Below are 22553 nucleotides of genomic sequence, written 5' to 3'. Positions count from 1 at the left end.
TGGATGGATAATGAGTAAAAAGCAGTAAATGTCAAAAGAAAACTTGGAGAACTATAACTCAACCCACTTGAAAAGATTACAAGGAATTCTTACTCCATTGTTTTATTGTCATGTATGAATCTCCTCCTACACACTTTTATCAGTAGCTTCTAATCTGTGGAGATAAAAGCCATAAATGGTTGAAAGACTCTTTGTTAAAAACACAAACACATAAACCACAACACACTTTTTTTTTTTTTTTAAATGAGTGTTTTATTTTTGTATAAAAACTTTTTTATCCCACTTTAGGCAACAGTTATCATGAGAGTAGTTCTCACCGCCTGTAGACGAAGTCTAAGCCTATCAGTCATCTTAACAATCACACACCTCCTTTCACACAGGATACACACAATCACAGAGTACAAGAGTTAATTTAGTGCAGTGGTCCCAAACCTAAATCTGTTAGTAGAACGGCAGGGACTAAAAGCTCAACAATAGGCAGCTTGTAATTGTCATCACTTCATAGATGGTACTCCGTCAAAGCAAGACACGCAAACATAAAGAGCCATAACAAATCTTCAGCCTCATAATAACTACAAGAGACTGCTTTGTTAAAACCCTGATGGATGAAAGCATCATTTAATTAGGTTTGAAACCACTGCGTTGTTGCAGCTATTTAGCAGGATTATATGAAGACAATTCAGAGATAAAAGAAAGGCAAAGAAATACATCAGACAGCTCATACACAGCAGCACATCCTGTGTTAGGCAAGTCGTTACCAACGGCAACAGCAGGAATTTTAGGCAACAAAACAAAGGACTGATTTTGTGTAAGAAGTGTCGGCTCACTTACGCAGATCAGCAATAGTCAGACGTTGCTTTAAAAAAAGACATTTAAAGACCAGAAATCTTACACTTCTGCGTTTACATAATCACAAAACACCTCATTCCATAATCACCACATCTATGATTCGCAGTGCGGTCGCTATTGCATTTCTAAAAAGAGGTTCTCCGAGACAGAAACATCTCTGTGTGAAGTCATTTCTTTATGATGGAAGAGGAATAAAACCAGTAAACTGTGAGTCTGTAACATCAACACCTTTCAGGTTGGAAATCTGTGTCTTTACTATAACAGTACATACACATGTGCATGCACACAGATGCAAACACACTTCTTGCTTACTCTAACATTAACATACACATATAAAGTAGGTGTACACACACACACACACACACACGCACACGCACGCACACACATTCCACACATATAAAATCAACTTTTTTGTAAATTTGATCCATAAATTACTAATGTCACATGATTTCTTTAAGTACGTTTAACAGCATGTGCTGCATTTTTTTCTTTCCAATCTTTTAATGTTTCATGTGAAGTTTGGCTCAATTCAGAATCCGCTCCTTTCCTTCTGCATCGAGTTTGAGAAGCACTGCTGCAGATCTACTCTGGCCCTTCATCGCCAACGCAACTCATCCGGCTAGGTGTGACCACATGGAAATAATATTTCACTCCGAAACCAACAAACTGCAAGGACATCAGCTTTAAAAACCACCTGCGTCTAATCCATGATAGACCACATATTGACGACTCTACTGCACTTGTATGATGTCCAGGTTAAGGCCAGTGCTAATCCGCTGCTCTGCGTCTGGTTACCTTCATGTCTTGGTGCAGCAGAGCCACAACACTCGCTGCTGCAGGTTCAAAATGCGCACACAGGTTTAAAAAAAAAAAGAAAGAAAGAAAGAAAGCAGCTCTCTTGCACATTGCGAATGCATATACAGTACACAAAAAACAAGTATTTCCAGGATTATTAGGTCTATATTTAGCAGAGGATACTATCAGAGGCCTTCATTTGGCTTGACTACAGCACAGATTTGCTGTAATGAAAAATGAGCCAGCAAGTATCTAAATACACCAGCACACTGCAAAACAGTTTGTGTTTAGATGCTTTGTACATCACATAAACAAAATGCCTACGTCTGCATTCACCGTGTTCTCTGTTTGCTGCGTTGGAAATGAACAAAGCACTAATTTGCTGTACTTCTTATCAACTTCTACACAAGTGTTTTTATGTTTTTCCACTAAGGCCTCTTTCATCGCCCCCCCCCCCCCCCCTCACCAGACGTATCTACAACGTTGCCCTTCATAACTGCATTCGTATGACCGCTGGGGAGCGATGTGTGTGTGTGCTTTCAGCACCGCGCCTCTCTCACGTATTGTAATGCTCCAGCTGATTCTGCACAGAATTCAATGACAGTCACTACAAGAGATTGCAACTTGAAGTCAATCTTGATGATGCAAGTAATAAATGTGAAATATGTCATCTTAGATGAAGCTATTGTGCAAAATATATGCAGAGAAGCCGATTCTAAACTTCTTCAGGCAGTGGATGGACTTGTTTCTCCGAGCAGGGCTCCTGCTCTTTGGGGACTTTTTGCTGAGGACTTGCAGGCCTCACCTCCAACTCTGCTGCACGGTCCTCTGAGCAGAGAACCACATTGGTCAAGGATTCATCGCCACTCTGTTTGCTGGCGTTGCCTTCATGCTTATCATCCTTCATCTCCACTGCTTGTTTCTTTTCTGCTAACTCTGTTCCTTCTGCTTCCTGTTCATTCGCGGATACCTTCTCCTCCTGCTCGTCTTCCTCTGCTCTGGGCAGCGTTTCAAAGGCTCCAGGCTCTACGGAACTGAGCTGATAGTAGAGCAGAGAGGGGGAGTCTTTGAGAAGATCAGAGGGGCTCTCCTCCTGGCTTTCAGGGATGCACAGCACTGTGCTAACAGTAGGGAAAGGCCCCTGCAGCAGGACCTGGTCCACACCTGACACCTCTGTCTGCTCATGAAGCTCCCCTCCCAAGTCACTGGGTAGGATGCAGAGAGGCTGCTCTGTAAGACCGCCAGCGCTCAGCTCCTGCTGCACTGCCTCTCCCTCTGCCTCCTCCCTTTCCCTCCTCTCCTGCTCCTCTGCGCTCTGCAGGTGCAGCACAGCTGTCTCGTTTTCTCGCTCCAGTACATCCTGCTCCACCAGGAGGTCCTGAACCTCCTCGACCGACTGCACCTCGCTCTCCTCCAGCTCAGAGTCCAGGCCAGTGATGGATGATAAGGTCGGGGACGTGGGGCAAATGGAGGACGGGGAAGACATGGGGTCACATTCAGCATACTGGTCCCCAGTCCCTTGTATCAGCATCCTCCTTTTCTCCAAGTCCAGCTTCATGATGGTGTGCAAGTAGTGAGTTCTAACGCGCAGGGGGTTGAACTCGATGCGCCCGGCGACGTTGCCACAGCCATCCCTCGAGCAGCCGCACGGGAACGACATCCGATCCACCTCAAAAATAAAGCAGTATTTCAAGAGTCAGACAGAAACAGAAGGTGCGCGTAGCAACCAAGTCAAACGCTTTCCAGCATTGTCAAAAATTATCTAAAAAAAAAAGAAAAAAGAATGATGTGGATACAGTCTGCTCTTCCTTTCAATGGAGAAAAAATAAAAATCAAATAAATTGTATCTAAATTAAATTAAATTAAATTAAATTTTTTAAATTAAATGAAATTACATTGTTTAAATTAAATTAATTTTTTTATATTAAATTAATTTAAATTAAATATGTCAATATGCTCACCATCATCAATCACATAAATGCCCTTAAATATTGATAATTTATTAATACTACTACTACTAATGCTACTACTACTACTACTACTACTAATAATAATAATAATAATAATAATAATAATAATAATGATAATAATAATGTCTTTAAAAAATGGAAAAGATCCTGTTTTTACCAAGTTCACTAATCCAATCCACCATTAGTGGCTCTTTTATTTGTAAAACTAAATTAGTTTCAACATTTAAAAATTTTTCTTCATAAAATTTTGTGAAATTGTTTAAAAGTTCTTTTTCTTCCATAATAAATCGACATATGTCATGAATAAATGTCCTGTTAAGGAGTTCTTGGACTTTGTTTTATTTATTTTTCTCAATCTCAAGATAAGGAGTCCAACAAAGAAAAGCTGCATTTCCTTCCTCAGTACACAGATCATTCACATTTCACTCACTGATCAATAGCAGACAGATGCATTTCAGTCTATAAAAGGTCTTATGTACTATCTACACCCGACGGAAGCAACTCCGGCCCTCGAGAGCTGCAGTCCTGCAAGTTTTAGATGTTTCCCTATTTCAACACCCTGTTGAAATAGGGAAACGAATGAGCAGAACTCAATCAGCTGTTGGATCCATTCAATCTGAATAAGGTGTGTTAGAGAGAGAAAATATCTAAAACCTGCAGGACAGCTGAGAGTTACCTACTCCTGTTCTACACACATACATCAGCAGAAAACTGTTCTCTCCGACTGCAGCCTGTAATGTACAGAAAAGCTATTGACATTAAATTATTATTCCTAAACTCAGATCTATCGTGAATATGTAAAAGCTTAAAAGGTTCTTTAAGTTTGCGTCACCCAGTAGAACCTGGATTTTTCTAACGATTGCTGTAAAATGCATCTATGTAATAACATCTTAAGGACACACGGTTATTAGTTTGTTTTAATATAATTATTTTAGTATCTAAAGCTACTTTTCTGTTTGAAAAGTGCTCTAATGTAAAAAAAAAAAAATCTGCTTAACAAGCCTCCACATATGATATTCTGATATGTGGACGAACGCAAGTTTCTAAGGTAATATAACAAAACAACTCTTATTAAACTGGAGGTAGAGTTAAGGTTTAAACAAGGGGTTGTCTTCTGTCTGCATATGCATCCGTCTTACCTGGCACTTAATACCAGCCTGGCTGCAGCCGCAGTGGCGAGGGTCACAGTACAAACGGCAATCACAGCCACACTCCTCCCGGGACAGGCGGATGGATCGCAGCTCGGCTTTCTCACGAACGTCGATGCGGGCAATGCCAGAGGCTCGCAGGAGGGCCCGACGGCGCTTTGTGGGCAGCGGCTGAAGGAAGAAACAGTCGTCTACCTCGACGGCGTCCACGTCGAGGTCTTCGTCTGAAACGTCATCCAGAGTGAGCAGTTCGGCCTGAGCGCACTCCACCGTGCCGTTCCTTGTCAGCTGTGGGCGACAGTAAGTGCAGAGCTGTAAGCAGGAGGTCAGAAACAGCTTCATTTGCAGCTTATTTAACATTTCTATATGACAGAAAGAGTACTCTGATCTCTCATAGAGGTAAAAGCACAAGTAAAACCATTTTCTTATCAAACATAACAGCAGAAAATGAAATCTGATACCTAAATTGTACATGTACTAAATGGAAGTCTCAATATACACGTATATTATTAAAGTTTAAGTTACATTTTGTAAAGCTGCTGCTGTTTTTTCTTTGTGCTTTCTATTTCAGCAATTCAGTCTTGTGGTTCCCAGCCTGTGTCTGACCCCACCAGTAGGGTCACAAGATAAATCTGAGGAGCAGTGACAAGATTAATGCGGGCCAAGAGAAGAAAAAAACTACTTCTAAACAAAACACACATTTATCTCAAGGATATTTCTATAATCTGTGTCATGTTGTCTGAATGTGTCCTTTTCTCTCCTGGTGAGTAAATTAAAGGCTTTTTTAAGAAGACAATCGGTCTTCAGCAGAACTGGAAAGAAATGAAAAGAATCTGAGATGTGGGGGAAAAGTCTAAGTAGTGTTTTTATTTTAACTGATTTAATTCTTAATTAGTTAATCAACAAAAGGAAATTAGTTTTATGAAGAAAATCTTTCAGTTTTCAGGTTTTACTTATCAAAACATCCAGAATAAATCGTCTGCTCCAAACCAGGTCTGAAATAATTAAGAAAATCCTCTGATTAACAGCAAATGGGAGATATTATGAGCTAGATAAGGAAGTAGACTATGGGGTGGGGGGGGGATTGGGGCTGCACGGTGATGTGGTAGCATCCTCTCCTTGGAGCAAGACGTTTCCTGATGGAGCCTCAGCTGGGAGCAGTCTGGATCTGGCCTCTCTGTGTGTCGAGTCTGCATGTGCATGCGTGGGATCTCCCACTGCATGTTAGGTTAACGGGCATCTCTTAAATTCCCTCTGTGAGTGAAGGTGAGAATGGACGTCTGTCTGTCTGTGTTGGCCCTGCGATACCCTGGTGAGCCATCCATAGTGGACCTGCAGCCTCTAACAACTCTGTACCACGACCATGGTGTGTGTCACACACCTCCCTCATTGTGAGGTGAAGACCTTCACACACCAAGTTGGACAACAAACTGCTTCTTGCTAATTATCCTGTCCACCTCTCTAATCTTTCTGTCCTTATCCTTCTGGAAGTCTGCTGCACTGAGCTCCTGGTGCAGAGAAGACACTGCTGTTCAGCGCTATAGCCAGAGACAGTGGTCTGACTTCCATCAGCACCAAGAAACCTTCAGAGAAAGTACACTGAAGCCAGTGAACAAAGAGTCTGAGATGTCTTCCAGAGGGCACAAGCTTCCGAACCATGCATCCTGTTCTTTGGGCCTATAGGATGAATATGTGTGCTTGCAGCCAGCAGCCGTCCAGATCTAACTGGCTCAGCTTTGTTGAGACCTGGAAGACTGGGCAAGTCCCTGTTTTGAAGGATCTAAATGCAGGGATCCCCCCTGGCTCCTGATGGTGAGGTAGAACAGCTGGCAGCAGAGTACTTCAGTGGTGCAGACTTAAAAGTCTTAGTCTATAAATGCACAACTGGGAGCTGTTCACCCCAGCTCAGTCCCCAGCATGCCACATGCGCTGACCTCTGGTTCAGAAAGCATCCATGATCTTCCCACACAACCGCGGCGGCTCAGATGATTCAGAACAGCAGAGTAAAGAGATGGATGGATGGAGTAAAGAAAGATTATGAACACCTTTAATGGCTTTGTGCCTGATTGGCTGAATTCAGCCTTCAGGTTTGTGCCAACACAATGTCAAGGAGGAAAGACATCAGCAATAATCAGACCATTTCTAAATAATTCTGAGTCCATCGCTCTACCTGGACCAGATTAGGGCTGCTCGATTATCTAAAAAATTATAATCACGATTACTTTACTACATTGACCTGCAGCCGGAGCCGACTGAGACTGGCCGCCTGGGAGTGCTTTAGGACGGGAGAGGCTCCCGCTGCTCCTTCCTAACAGTAACTGCAGAACAATATGTGCCTTCAAGTCAGTCGCCAAAACACCAGAAACGTCTCTAATAACTCCAGTAAAAGTTGCCAGATTTGTTGCTTTTAACGAAAAAAGTCACCAGATTTAGCGAGAAAGTCTCCAAGTTGGCAACAGTGTCTGAATGAAAGCAAAGCGGCTGTGGGAGGAGTTTACAGCACAGCGCTGCAACGCCAGAGACGCTCGATTAGCAGCTGAAGACAGCAGGAGAAGAAACTGCGAAGAGAAAAATAATCACACCCTTTTATTTTTATGATCGTTGAAAACCCAGATCGTAGTTGAGATTAAAATCCGATTAATCGCCCAGTCCGAGACCAGACCTTGTAATGCTCAGAGAAACTGGAAAAAAGAGCAACATCTCAGACTTTACAAGCCCCAGTTTGCATGTTAAATGTTAAAGTTTAAGACTTTAGAATTATTTAAAAAAAAGACTCGACAAACATTTGGAAATGTTTTCCAGGAGAAAGTTTCTTACTTCCCTTCGTTAAGTTACAAACACCTCCTGCAGTTTGACTTCGTTCACCTGTGTTGTTGTTGTTGTTTATCTGAGCTGGTGACTAAATTTAAGACCTGCTGAAGGTCAAATTAAATTTCACTAAGTTTCCATTAGTAAAACCATCTTTCATCACATGATCATGTACGACGTTGAATATGAGTTGTAAGTAAAGGCAGAGGTCTCAGTCATGATACCATTTAAATCCAGAATCACAGACGTCACACTTCAGTCCCTCTCCGGCGAGACTCACCTTCATTTTGCGGGCCTTGAGCTTCTCCTGCCGCAGGTGCTGCCGCAAAGTGTGCCGGTGACTGCTTTCCTGTTCACGTGCGAACTCACCCAGCGTGTAGTGTCTGATGGAGCAGTGGTGGCGGGCCATGCCCAGGGAGCTGCCCCCCTGGCTGGGCACGCTGGTGAAGCCCTGCCGCCGGGGGAAGTAATACACTGTCACCAAATCGAAACGCACCCGTTTCCCCCCCAGCGATGGCTTGTGCTGTCTGAGGATGGAGGTGGCTGCAGACAGATATGAGATGCATCGTTACACAGGATTAATCAGGTTTGCGTTGGACATATTGTGTCTTTTGGCGTTCCTTACGGGTAAACGCAGTGCTGGAAGGAGGGTTGAGGCTGTCGCAGCTGTCAGCACTGTCACTGCTGGAGATGTCTTCGTCAGAGTCCTTCGGTGTAGAGAATGGAGAGCTGTTGTCCACCTCTTCATATCGTCGTTTGAGGCTTAGGGACGAACCTGCCTCCATGGAAACTTGGTGTCTATGAAGGGGAGGGGGGGGGGTTAGAGAGAGAAGCGGAGGCTGAGCCACAGCTAACCCACTCTATCAGTAAATGTGTGAATGTGTCATGAGAAACAGAACAAACAACTATGTCATATTTATTCCTTATTTTACCAGGCACAATATTTTTGTCTCTATGACAGCTGGGTCAGACATGTAGCCTTTCAAAGTATCTGAGTCCTCGATGTGACCGCAGAAACAAAGAGAGGGGCATCTGTGCAGTTCTGTCTCCTTTCATCTGTATTCCAGCTCCATCATTTCATCTGTCTGCCTCCCATCTCACATGAAACCCTATTCTGAAATGATCAAGTCTAGAAATGTAACCATGGCAACTAGGCAAGCATGCTTTATGAGAGCAGCCTAAAAGAAAATGATCTCTGTGGTCCCTTGATTTTGCTTAAGACAACACAAGGTGGAATCAATCGCATCCATAGATCGGTCAAGGTCAATGACAGAGCTAAGTTTATATATAATTTATTACATAGCATTGCAGCCATATGATGTTTTAATGCACGACAGCTGACATATAAACCCCATAAATTAACACAGATAGACCCTAAACTCTAGAAGGTAATACTAATGGTAATTAATCATTTTACTGGCATAAAGGTTTTACTAGCATATTACTATCCTAAATGGAGGAGCATCTACTGATTTTAATGCCCAAAATAGTTTGTCCTTCTGGTCTATATAGAGAGACATGGAGGGATGGAGTGATACTGAAGCTGAATGAAATAGCTGCAGCTGTTGAGTTAAGGTATTAATATTTCCCCACAAATAAATCTGCATGAATTCATTGACGGATTCATGACCAAGGTACTTTAACTGTGTGATGTTGCATTGCAAATAATTACTGAAAACCCCCCAAAAAGGGTCACACTTTAGGACTAAGCAGTTTCTTTAATGAGTCACACACCTGAAGAAGCAGTGAAACATTGGATGGTATTAAAGCTTCATAACAGATGCTGCTGTAGGGTAAAAACCGGATGTGACTCCATGATAAAGGAGCAACTAAACAGAGGTGCATTTTCCATTGTGACTTTAGTGTGACTTTAGCAGGATGCTGCATGTTTCCCAGCTATCTGGGACTTCTCGGCACATTTAAGCCAAGAACATGCAGTGTGGACGAGGTGTTTAAACTGTGCACATGATGGTCAGACTGTGTTGGAAGAGTATGTTGCAGAGGCTTGCTCAGTCACCCTGTCTCCCCATATTTTCCACACACACTCTCATACAGACACACACAAAGGCAAAGCCGTCCAGATAAAGAGATACTAAACCCTCTTACCTGGGGCAGAAACAGAGACCCTTAATCCAACCGACTCGGAGGTCGTTTTTCTCTCCAATACGAGCTGCACATCAATCTTTTAAAGCCCAGTGAGAAGCTTTTTGTGCCAAAAACCGATCCCTGAACAGAGTATCCGGACTGCAGCCTCGGAGCAATGGTGACCCAAAGTGATCTCGCCGTTTTCTTCCCTGATTGTCAATTTGCAACACTTATATGTTACCATTTAAAGCTCCTTGGGATATTTGAGCTAATTGTTCTGCACAATGAACTGAAAAAATGAGCGCTACCTGATAGACCGGTGGGTTTTATTGAAATGTGGCATACCTCTGTTTAAAGGACAGAAAGAAAGAGGGGCGTCATGAGGTTAGCTGCGGTTTATTTGCCAACATTTTCATGACGACCACAGCCGAATGTCTTATCTCCTCGATGTAAGCCTTAAAGTGACTGTATCAAAGAAATCCGCTGACATTTGTGCTCATTTATCCCGTTTTTTTTCCCCCTTTTTGTCTCTCACCGGGGCGGGTTTGGTCGGCTTGGTTCACTTTATCTTCCTGATAAAAGAAACGCGAATTGGTTTGTTTCGTTTGTAGTCAAATTGTTGTAAAAGAAATTTCTACCGAGATGACGCCTTGTTTTCCACCCCGGTTCGCCCCGGCCCCGGTTGTTACAATGTTACAATGTAACAATGGAGGCAGAAATTCTTCCCTGAAGCCGTATATATACCTACTGTGACGTCACAAGCACGCACCGCCTCAAAGCACGCTGGGAAATGGAGTTTTTTTCCCCCATTCTTCCACGTTTTCCTTTCATTTTTCTTTGTTCTTAATGTGCAGAAGCAGATGTGAAGAATATGACACAGGTACAGCTTTAAAGATGAGCTTTAAAAAAAAAAAAAAAAAAAAAAAAAAAAAACCTCCAAGACCTAATCCTGTCAAGCGGTTTCCATGGCAACGGCCTGAATGACAAAGGGACAAGACGTCAAAGCTAGAAATGAGCACCAATGAAACTGTCAAACGTTTCCCCAAGAAGCTTGAATGCCCTCCAAGCAAACAAATCGTGTATTATTTACAATACAGCAACACACAAACGTATACATAAGAATTTCAATAGAATAAAGTATAACAATTAAATAAAAAGGCAAAGCAAACGTTTGGCACTACAAGGCTGCCAGACGGTTGTTCTGCTTGCAACAATGCTGAACAGGAGATGGTTTAAAAAAAAAAAAAAAAAAACCAAAAAAAAAAAAAAAAAACCATTGATAAATCTTTTTATCTTATTTTATTATGATCATAAAGAAACAACAGATGGCAGTCAGTAAATAGGTGATTAGTTTTAATAATGCTGACAAGATGGGGCAGAGAGTGGTATCTAAAATATCAAGCTATCAATTTTCATGTACGAAAGGGCTGAACATAATCTACTCATACGTTTTTCACATGCAGCTGTGGTGTGCCCACCAACTTATCAAATTTATTAGCATTTGGAAATGTAAATCAAACTATGAAAAGAGAATGTTAAAAAAAAAAAAAAGATAATTGTTAAAAATACTGCCAAAGATGTTCCATTATGAAAATACCTTAAAAGAATTAGCTAACTAAAAAAAAAAAAAAAAAAATCTAAAAGTAAAGTCACAAAAATGGCCCAAAGAACGAAAAAAAAGAAAAGAAATGATGTTGTGCTAAATAAACTGAGAAGTTTAGGAAGCACACGAAGACAGCTTGCTGGTGATGCCACAGTGATCACTAACAACACAGACAGAGTTCATCATGTTTTCTGACGCAGCGAGAACTATCAGATGTGCCAGATTGGCATCTACACAAACTATGATGTTCAAACAGTGGTTGAGTATTTGGAAAAAGGCCTTTTTTTTTTAATCAAAAGTAACAAAGACAGCTTTCCACAGGAATCTCATGTGTGAAGGACAGCTGGATTCCAGCATTTTCCCTTCATGTCCTAGTAGTTTTTCTTGATGCCTCTTTTATGCAATTCTGTGACTGACAGCCATGCTGGGCTTCCTGTAGACTGGCTTTAGTTCTGGAAGGCAACCGAGCACAAATCACACTGAACTGCAAAGTAAAAGTTAAGTGCTGTCAGTATCTGTCTCTCTCACTCTTATTTTTTTAAACACCTTTTTTTTCCCTAATTTTTGGTTATTGTCTTTTTTTCTGAACATACAACAAATGGCTGGTTCACAGAGCTTTGGCATAATAGATGACAACATCATCAGCTACAGTGCCAAAAACCACTTCTTGAGACATAAGCAACAAAAGAAAATACAACCATTAAAAGGAAGGTAATGGCAGGGGGGATAAAAAAAAAAAAACCAAAAAAAAAAAAAAAACCAGGGAGAGTGTTACTTCACTGTGGTTGCAGAGTCACTTCTTTAAAAAGTAAGACAGTAAAATAGCGTGCAGAGAGCCAGATGCTTCCGTCACATGTTCCTTCTAGCTGCCACAAAGAGATTTCTTGGTGTGTATCCATAAATTCCATCAATGAAGCTCTAGAGGGGCTGACAGCAGCGGGGCTAAATAAGAGAGCATGACTTGGATATTCTCTGGCCCAGTTTTCACTTTAAGATGATATGATAGCCATCACTTGTGTCATCTGGAGGGAAAAGCACAAAAAAAAAAAAAAAAAAAGAGTTAAAAGTACTATTTTAACAAACCTGCTATAATATATATATATATATATATATGTGTGTGTGTGTGTGTGTGTGTATACAGTTGTGCTCATATGTATTCATCCCCTTTCATTAATGAAAAGGCTGAATTTACAACAGTCACTCAAATAACTGGAGACTTAAAAAAGTAACAATAAATAAAAATTTGCAAAAATATAATTTAGTAATATAAGACACTGTTTTTTCATTTAATTGAGTAGAAGAAAGAAAAAAAAACAAACAAAAACAAATTGGTCCTAGACAGATTACAGCACTTTTCTGTTGAACAGTGGGACAAAATACCTGTCAACAGGTGCAGAAGTCTGACTGAGAGGAACAGAAAACACCTGACTGGAGCGGAAACATTAAAGGATTGTTCAACTAAATATTAGTTTATGAGTGATGTAATATGTAATAAATTATCTAATTTGTTTGCTTTTTTTAAAAAATATTTCCATTGAACCAGAATTAGAAAATAATGTCATGATTTTCATAAAATTTTTATTTATTATTATTTTAGACAATTTCAGCTTATTTTACAGGCAGCTGTTTTTTTCCTTCTTTAATGAAAGGGTATGAATAAATATGAGCAAAACTGTAAGGCCCTACATGAAATAGAGAAAAAGAAATAATTCTCCTCTTAAATACCTTTCATAGTGTCCAAAACAAAACATACTTCATCCTGGAAGTTCTGAATCATCTGTAATGAAGACAGTAAATGTTATATTATATATAATTATATATATTCTGTGTAGTTACAACGAACAAAGTGCAACCTTTTCAGAATGGGATTATCTTACCTCATCACTAACCAGCACATGGATACCAGTGGGACCCTGCTTAAAGATCTGATTTATCTGCCTGGGTGAGATGTTGAAGAGCTGAGCGAGCTTCTCCGTCAGTTCAGTAGCTGTGAGTTCCTCCAGGTAAATGGCGTGATATACTGCAGGAATAAAAGAGAAGCTGGGATGAAAACAGCAGCAGCACGTCCCAGGAAATGTGTTTTGTAGATTTCTTACGAAAATTACAACAGATACATGCATCTATCACTAATATCTGAATGATAAATATGACTCTAAAGACGTCAGCGGGTTGTTGAAAAGGAGAAACAAATAGTTGACAGTTTCACATGCAGCTATTTAGAAACCTGGCAGATAAGAGTTTCAGCTGGTTTTTGACAACTTCAGAATATAGAGACAATTTCAAAAATTGAAGCAATAAGATGAGTCAAAAATTATCTTTTTGACTCATTATAGACTAAACAAAAAGGTAAATAAACAACCAATAAACAACCATACATACCAGTTGATAGATAAAATGATAAATGATATTACTGTTTCATTTATAGTCATATTATCATATTTGTAAGAGATCATATTTATAACCTTTAATACTGATTACAATCTTAAACAAGAGGGCAGAGCAGAATCTGAGCCAATCAGAGGCTGCATAGAAGAAAGCCGGATCAAGACACTGTTTTGAAAAGACAATTTTTTTTTTTACACAAATGTCAAACTTAGATACAAAAACAGAAAACTTTTCTGTAAATAATACAAAAAAGAGTCAGAAAACTTCATCATCGAGACTAACAAACCCTCAACTGAGCAGTTGTCACTATCTCTCTGATTTATGGAAACATTGGATGGAGAAGCTGTTTAACAGCCACATGGGCTAATTTGTGTGTTGTCTGTGTATCTGTGTTTGTTGATGTTGTTTCTTTTATCTATAAGGACCATTGTGTCTGTAAACAAATAAAATAAAATAAAATAAAATAAAATAAAATAAAATAAAATAAAATAAAAAACAGCAAATTTGTGTATTTTCATGTTAAACAAACCCTGCTAATGTGGCTTGTAGTCTTCTGAGACAGGGACTAAAAGCATTTAGTGATGACGGTATACTTTTGAATCATCCTCATAGCGTGAGCTGATAAACAACTTTCTCAAAAAGTCAGAAAACGTTAAAACACAAAAACACGCCAGCAAATGTGGAGCTGAGATGTCGACCCAAATGCAGGATGAGGCACGAGGCAGATGTGATGCTGAGACAACAAACAACAAACTGGCAAGTGACCAATGAGACCATGTCTACACGTAGCCAGGTTTTTGTAAAACCGAATATTCCCCCCTCTGGCCAGTACAAAAACCCGAGTCCACATGACCTTGTTTTTCATAAACAAATCCATCCACATGTATCCACATAACTGGTTGTTCCGGACATTCATAAGCGAATCAAACCATCAGGCGGCGGTAGCGTCCCCTTATCCTGTCCAATCAGAGTAACCTTCCATCTCATGACGTCACTTCCACAAATCATGCCTCCAACGTGGTTTGGTTAGGTGGCGGGAAACATCTGTACTTAATCTCGTCCTATGTGTTTGGTCGTCTACGTGGAGCGGTACTGTTTTTACTGAGTGTAAAAACACACACAGAGCGCCTGGACAACGGATAACACCAACACAGATCTGAGGACGTACATGCTGTGGAAAGTTAAGGTCACACATGTGACGTCATGCTACTTTTTGTCACAGACGGTGACGTTTCAAACCTTAAACTTCGGTTATATATGTCCACATGCAGACATGCAAACAGAGTAGTCTCACATCTTCACCTCCAGGTTTTTAAAAGAATCCTTTTTGATTGCAAAAAGAGTCTGCGTTTTTGTGTGGATGACAGGCCAAATCTGAGAAAAATATCTTTGTTTAATACTCTGCTACGCGTCGACAAGGCCCAAGTAGTACAAATACACACAGAACACACAGCAAGACACAAGTGGAATGGATCAGCTATATGAACCCAGAAGAAATAATGACCAGGAAACAAGGCGAGACAGAAAACACAATGAAATCTACAAAATAAAACAGGAAACCAGAAGTAATGGCCACACATAAAACTCCACACCTTGACAGAAAAACATCTTTTAAACATATGTAAAAGTGCCTCACTGGCAACATATTTCCTTCTTCACCCCCGATGCCACAAAAAATCTTTGCAAGTGAGCAGAAATGCTGTTTAAACGTGAAAACGACCATTTTCCTTGCAACCATAATGGAACTGCTACTACAATGCAATAATCCTGTGACACTTTACAGCCCAGGCTCTCTGGCTGACGCTGTGATTAATAATCTTTCTACATCTTAAACAAGCATGTACTGACCAAAGAAAGTGCTGGCAGCAGCATCTCCATTTTCATGCTTTGGTGGCTGCTCCCGAGCCTGCTGAGGCTCCTGACAAACGTAGATGGTCAGCCTCGGACGGACCACCCTGTATCCACAGAGAGGAAAGACAAAAAATGAAAATGAATGTTGTTTTAACAATATGAGGTGAATGATATGTTGTAAAATGTATTCAAATGAATGCAACCCACCGTCCCTTCAGTGCATTGAAGAGTCTTATGCCGTCAGCTGGTCCACAAATCTGAATGACATCCTCTCTAGTCAGCTTCAACAGGTCTGCCCCTGGTGCAAAGAGGAAAAGCATTTGCATTCTTATCTAAATGATTATAATTATCCGTGTAAGAGGAAAACCTTTAAACTTTGTTTTTGCTCATGGGAAGTGACCAGACAGGATGATGAACAAACCACAGATCAGCATCCAAACAGATAGTAAGACCAGCTTTGTCATGCTATGTCACTTTTCCATGGTGTGTCATCACAGACCCGACATCTGCTCACATTCACGGATTTTTTAAAAACATTTTTTACCATCTTAAACTGGATAAGTTGTGCAGACAAGGCTCTGCTCAAGCGCAAAGATGGTGAACTAAAATAAATCTGCATACAGAACAACTTTGTCTGACCTGAAAAATTCGTGAAGAGACGGCAGAAAGGTGAAAAGCGGTTTCTATGCAGCCATTGCTGCGCATCCTGTGGCGTCGCTGTGGCTAACAAATTCTGAAAGGAAAGACAAAGTTAGAATCCTACAAATGGTTGTAGAAATAACTTCAGTCTACAAACCGAACAGAAATAAAAATCAGGAGTAAACACAAACACATAGACAATAACAAGTAAAAGTAAAAAAATGGTAGAGGATCAACGTGTATATCACTACTGTGTTAGTTAGGGCTGTGACGATATGCCGTCGTCCCAATTAGATTCAATTGTAATTTTTTTGGATGCCGATTCCATTTAAATTGCGATTCTAACAATTCCTCAAGATTGCTGATGTTTTACTAAAAAAAATAAAATAAAAAAACGTTTGAAACTTTTTTAGCTTATTATTTTTCTTGATTTCAATTAGGAAAAAACAAGACAGTAGCCAGACCATCATTCTGCTGCTAAAATGCCCAAGAAGTCAAGTAAAAAGATCAATAAAAACAATAAAAATTACAAAACATTTATAATGGATTATACTTTTTTTTTTTTTTATTTGATTTTTAGACAAAAAAATATATATATTTTGAAATTGTGTAGCAAAAAATCCCCACATTCAATTTCTTGATTCTATTTTCCCACCTCTACTGTTAAACATTTAAAGCCAACCCATGAAAAAAATTACAAGAAAAGCCTATTTTTCAAATATGAGCTCTTTATTTGGCGCTTAAACAAAATCTATCAAAAAAAAAAACAAAAAACATTTTTGGAGGATTTTTACCATTTTTTACCATGTAGTATGTCAGAAATGTCTCAAGAGACACATTCATTCAGAGGTGTTGAGGAATCCAGGTGCCATAATGTAAAAGTCCCGTCCAGCAGCTGTTCCAGTCACTAACCCAGCTGAAGTAACTAGCTCAGCTCCACTGCCAGGTAGATGAGCCTGTTAGTGAAACCACCTGTTATAAATGCGCAAGTAGATCCAAAACATGGCAGGACTTTTACTTTATGGCACCTGGATTATACACCTCTGCATTCATTCATTCATTCATTTTCTAAACCACTTAGGCCAGGGGTGTCCAAAGTCAGTCTGCTGTCCTGCAGGTTTTCCATGTATCCCTTTACCAACACACCTGGCTTACATCAAAATAATCCAACAGCCAATGAAGTTCTGCATGATGACTGACTGAGTCAGGTGTGTTGGAGCACGGATACATGGAAAACCTGCAGGATTGTGGCCCTCGAGGACCGGCGCTGGAGTCAATCCCAGCAATCGCATCAGAAACTGTAGGTTTGAAATACATACGAAATAAGTTTGGCTTTAAAGGTTTGAAATATTGGCCTAAATTGTTATAAAAATGAATTAATTAGTTAATTTCTTGTACCTTTTTGGTTCAAGTTTTTGTGTTTTTAGAAAGCCTTGAAAAAAGGTGACTTAGGCCATTAGTCCGATAGTTAAGATAAAAGTGTATTTTAGTATAGTTTCTCAGGTCTGCTTTTAGCGCTTCTTAGTGAAACGATTGTTAACGTTTAATAACATTGTTATATAAAAAAATCAACTGAATTGAACTGCAGACTTTTATATTAAAAGTTCCTCTCTTATCAGGGATCACCAGCTCCGGTCCTCGAGGGTCGCTGTCCTGCAGGTTTTGAATGTTTTCCTGCAGCAACACACCTGATTCAGATAAATGGCTCATTAACAGACTTGTGCAGAAGTTGACAACAAGCTGTTGCAGATCCTTTTTATTTAAATCAGTGGCGTTAATCTGAGATCTTCCATAATGTGAAGGATAAAGTAAAAAATAAAGATAAAAGACCTAAAACTTGTGTAAACATTTCCTTTATCTATAACTGGACATTTTCTCTTAACATTCTGCTTATGGAGACGAAGTGACATCTGACTGGTAACAAGGCAATGACACAGTCTGCCTGTATAAAAGTTATTAACAACTTTTTAAAAAAGGTTATTATCTGAAATTAAATCAATCTAAGTGCGGTAAATGTGTGAAATGAGTGCTTGTGTGCAGACATTGACAGACACTTGTCCAGCTGAGCACTGCAACAACACATTTAATGATGAACTCAGTAGCTGAGACACAAAAGAAGAGAAATGCGCTGTCAGCAACCTTTTTAATATCCAATCCACACATTTTAGTTTATTTCCAATACTTTCATTCAGAGAGTACCAGAAGAAAGCTGATTTCTGTACATTACAGGTGAATCTACTTCTAAGTAGAGTCTAACACTCAGACATCAGCTTTCCGTCTCTACCAATGACATGCGGCGTCACAGTGAAGCAGGAAGTAAAAATGAAAATGAACTTACATCTGCGACCTGAACAACAGGTTCTGGCTGGTGGTTTGGAGAGCCATTTCTGGAACACATGAAGAATTAGCCATGTTAATGAAATCCAGAGCAGCACATGTCAAACATGTGGAGGTGGAGATGTGCTTTAAGCAGCATTAACCATGAAGCTTTGACAGAAACACTCCTACCCTTCAGCAACTGGAAAACTATTATGCGTGCTATTGAAGCCAGGAGACGGAGAGTTGTTGACGTATGTGACCTCCGGCCACGGCGAGCACTGCAAGAGACCAATGCTTCGGTTATCGTGGAATTAAAATAACAAGGTTTGAGCTTCTAATTTATCCACATTGTTTATCGTCCAGCCTGTCTGTGTTAATTTCCGAGTATCAATTATTTATGTGGATTTTTATAAGATAAGCAGTTCCATGACAAACAGAAAGCTCATGGTGACCATGTTAAAAATATAATATATAATAATAATAATCAATACTGGTTACTCGGGGTATGACCATATGCTTTTGTCCCGATTCGATTCCAATTTTCTGAATGACGATTCGATTTAAATTGCGATTCTCACAATTCTCCGATATTGCTGATTTTTGTAGATCAGGAAAAAACAACACAGTAGCCAGACCATCATTCTGCTGCTATAATGCCCAAGACAAGTAAAAAGATTGTTTAAAAAAAAAAAACAATAAAAATGACAAAAATTTTATGGCGCATTCATTTTTTTTTTTTTTTTTTTAAAAAGATCCAATTTTTTTAAATTAAAAAAATCTATTTTGAAATTGTGAAGAAAAAACTCCTGATTTCCAATTTTTCGATTGGATGTTCCCACCCCTACTGGTTACAGCCTCAAAACATCTTTCTGAAGACTATTTACTTTTTTTTTTATTTATTTTTTTTTTTTTACATATTAATAATTACCAAGTTATTCAAGAAAATAACAAAGATAATCAACTTTTAAAAAAAAATGAACTGACAAACTTTCCAGATGATCCGTATCACACAGCTGGTTTCTTTTTTCTGTGGAAACTAAGGGCTTAATCTTCAGCGGTGCGGTAAATTAGATCAGACTGTTTCGTTTAATCACAATGACTCCCTTCAACATGCTTACCTCTGTCAGGATGGTGGTTTCGTAGGAGGGCTGGTACTTTTCCTTCTCCTGTGGAGCTCTTTTCTCCATCTTCTCCCTGTCTGTCTTCTGTTTTCTGTCTGCACCTTTGGGCTAAAACAAGGTAAGCGGGGGAAATAAAAGGCCGCATTGAGGAACAAGCAACACAAACTCTTCCATTGCAGTGCATTAAAGGCTTTTATTTCAGTTTCATCATCCCTCCAACCTTGAAGACTTTGACTTGACAGGAGGCCGAGTGGAGATGCTCTGTGTACTCTCCATTCTCATTCTCTTTGAAAGTGTCAATCTGGATGCGGAAAGGAACGCCCTTCTCTCCTCCATGTTTGCGCATGGTGAACTCTGTGCTGATGCAGTGCACCTAAAAAGTCACAGAGTATGAAACTGAAATCTACATGAGAGCAGTAGAAAATTGTGTCTAATCAGCAGATTTTTGCTAAACTTTGTTGTTTTTGCAGACGAGTTAATATGAAAAAATATAAAAGTGAAGAAACGTTAGTGTTACATAGTTTTCACGTCCTCATGAAAACTATGTAGTTTGGAAAGAAAAACTAGTTGTGTGATGGTAAATAATAGCTGGAATGTCCTAAAAACAATATATTAATCAATAAAATTAGGGGTTTAGTTTGTTTGAATTTAGTTTTAAATTCGTTAAATGTGTCATTATGTAGCTTTGTTGTTATTCCAAAATGAGGAACGACAAGTTTTTCTCTGAATTATAGTGTTGACAAATTCTAATTTATACACAATTAAGTGCAACAGAAGTTCTTTACTATTCAAACACCCGTATCTACCTTCACTTTCTTATAGAGAATGTGCATGTGAGGTCACTTCTTCCACCATTTAGGGGGTTCCCAGCTACTGTTTACATCTACAGGTGTCAAACTCCAGTCCTCAAGGGCCGGTACCCTGCAGGTTTTTGTTGTCTCCATACTCCAACACACCTGACTGAAATTAACGAGCAGGTTGACAAGAAGCTGCTGGATCCATTCGATTTGAGTCAGGTGTGCTGGTAGAGGTAAACAACAAAGACCTGCCGGATACCGGCCCTGGTTTACATCTACAGTTTCAGGTTTCACACCAGTAAACTGTTAAAAACATCTAAAACATGGTGAAAAGCAACGTCCTTCCTGAGATGAACTCACAAGAGGTGAAGAGTCGTTATAATGCAGAAATACTAATACAAATATACAAACAATATCAATACAAACAATTATGCAAAATAAGTAGAAAAATAAAATAAGAATCCAGAATATCAAGGGGAGCATTATTTCTATGATTCTTCCCTTGGCAAAGTAAATTTCCCCAGCAGAACACAGCATCCAGAAAATCATTCTGCCTGCTTAAATGCTGGACAAGACTAAAAAAAAAATAAAATAAAAAAAAAATACTAACTATTAATAAATCAGATCGTTACAAGTTGCTGAACAATGAATAAAGTTCAAGCATGAGTTTCAGTCTCAGACGGCGGTGATTGGTGAAACACAAAGTAAACACTGCAGCCATCTTTACTTCTGCTCACATAAAGCCCAAACTGTCCTTTATATCCAAACCAGAATCAGCCAGAAGCCTGGAGAAGTTTCTGCAGAAGTTCACCCTTCTCTGTGATGCGTTTATCCAGAAACCGAGGATGAAAATCTGCTGGTTAACTTCCATCACCAAGTTAACCAGCTGATCACGAAGCTGCTGCTGCAGTCGAGCACAAGATTCAGGGAAAAGAACGATTCAAATCTGCTAAAGCGATGTAAACAGAGTCCAGTAACACCTAAAACGGTGAATTACCTCACAATTCTGTGCTGATGACCTCAGTGCACATTCTCTATAAAGCTGATTTTAGTTCAAGAATTTAATTAGCTTTTTGGTAGCAGTGACTGTCAGGAGATACATAAGAGGTATCTTTGCCAAATGAATAATAAACAAAGAGCTGACTCATTCCCTTCCTGTCCGCTGTGGGATCTAATTATGTCTTGTTTCTGTAATGCCAAATCAATCCTAACTGTTTCGCATCATCCCACTCCCTTTAATCAAAAGAAATAAATCAACACTACAGAAAAGGAGATGTAAAAACATGCAGTTTGAAAGCAAAAGTGTTGACAACCATGCTACCTGGATAAAAACAGAGGTTCTCTTTGAGGGGTCCCAAAGGAACTCCACAGTGTTAAGCTGAGTAGGGTTAGCCCTGGGGTCGATTATGCCCACTGACATGGGGATATCTGGAATGGATCAATGCAGAACAAGCTTTTATCAAAGGAGTTCTAAATGTTCACCACCTTCTCAAAGACAACACCACTTTCATTCCTTTACTATTTAGGTTAAATATCGTAAATACATGATTTTGTTTGTTTTATTTACTGGTTAATAAACACAGTAAACCATACAGTAACACCCAACAAAGCCAGAAGATGAACAGTAGGTGTTCTGTACTCACCCAAGTCCAGGATGCGATCCCCGGGCCTGTTCCACCGCCATCCCTCCAGCTGCTGATGCTCTGTATACTGAAGTCGTCTGTCATGAAACACCACCCGAATAATACTCTGAAAGAAGGAGAAAAACAGCAGTTTTTAATAAAAGTATTCATAATCATTGTAAACGTTTCCTCCAACATTATTAGCTTAATGCGTACCTTCACCATTTTACCAGTGATTTCAGGAAGTTCCCCAATTTTCCGATTGTCAAGCATTCTAATTTCATAGGACTGTCCTGCGATGACAATAAAACAAGCAGGAAAAACATAAAAATGAAGTTAATAAATCCAACAAGGGTTTACAGCTGATCTACACATCAGGCATTCTAGTCTCATGTGCATCTTTCCTCATGTTCCTGATGTGACTTATCCATTATGTCAGCGTGAAACAAGATGTAACATGAGCAAACTTTTTTTTGTAGAGAATTATAGGTAACTATTAGTGAGGTGCTGATAACACACTTTTATGTCCGTCATGTTCACAGCTGTGACAAGGCACCTACA

The 22553-nt window shown here is 39.6% G+C and overlaps 2 protein-coding genes across 3 annotated transcripts in view; both read right to left on the bottom strand.

Annotated features, from left to right (window-relative positions):
• Window positions 1-2165: 2165 nt before the first annotated feature.
• On the bottom strand, window positions 2166-10205 carry csrnp2 (cysteine-serine-rich nuclear protein 2). Its single transcript, XM_079239576.1, has 5 exons — window positions 9677-10205; window positions 8196-8368; window positions 7851-8113; window positions 4754-5050; window positions 2166-3313 (listed from the first exon to the last, which is right to left on the bottom strand). The coding sequence occupies exons 2-5, from the start codon at window positions 8353-8355 to the stop codon at window positions 2360-2362; spliced, it is 1674 nt and encodes a 557-aa protein (XP_079095702.1). The 5' UTR covers window positions 8356-8368; window positions 9677-10205; the 3' UTR covers window positions 2166-2359.
• Window positions 10206-12026: 1821 nt separating this feature from the next.
• tfcp2 (transcription factor CP2) overlaps window positions 12027-22553 on the bottom strand; it is a gene marked incomplete at its 5' end in the record, with an annotated part of 15764 nt that continues 5237 nt past the window's right edge. Inside the window, 13 exons of one of the 2 annotated variants that reach the window (XM_079239857.1) lie at window positions 12027-12280; window positions 12984-13035; window positions 13136-13298; window positions 15488-15598; window positions 15702-15792; window positions 16134-16227; window positions 18472-18520; window positions 18642-18730; window positions 19571-19681; window positions 19794-19946; window positions 21692-21798; window positions 22014-22119; window positions 22209-22285. In XM_079239857.1, the coding sequence (XP_079095983.1) occupies window positions 12243-12280; window positions 12984-13035; window positions 13136-13298; window positions 15488-15598; window positions 15702-15792; window positions 16134-16227; window positions 18472-18520; window positions 18642-18730; window positions 19571-19681; window positions 19794-19946; window positions 21692-21798; window positions 22014-22119; window positions 22209-22285 (1241 nt within the window). In that variant the 3' untranslated portion in view covers window positions 12027-12242. The remainder of the gene's footprint in view (window positions 12281-12983; window positions 13036-13135; window positions 13299-15487; window positions 15599-15701; window positions 15793-16133; window positions 16228-18471; window positions 18521-18641; window positions 18731-19570; window positions 19682-19793; window positions 19947-21691; window positions 21799-22013; window positions 22120-22208; window positions 22286-22553) is intronic. The other variant, XM_079239858.1, reaches the window with a different exon arrangement.

This window comes from Telmatherina bonti, assembly GCF_933228915.1.
Source record: "Telmatherina bonti genome assembly, chromosome: 4".
NCBI classification, from domain to species: domain Eukaryota; kingdom Metazoa; phylum Chordata; class Actinopteri; order Atheriniformes; family Telmatherinidae; genus Telmatherina; species Telmatherina bonti.
The sequence above is the reverse complement of the archived record's forward strand: the minus strand, read 5'-3'. Positions and strand labels throughout refer to the sequence as shown.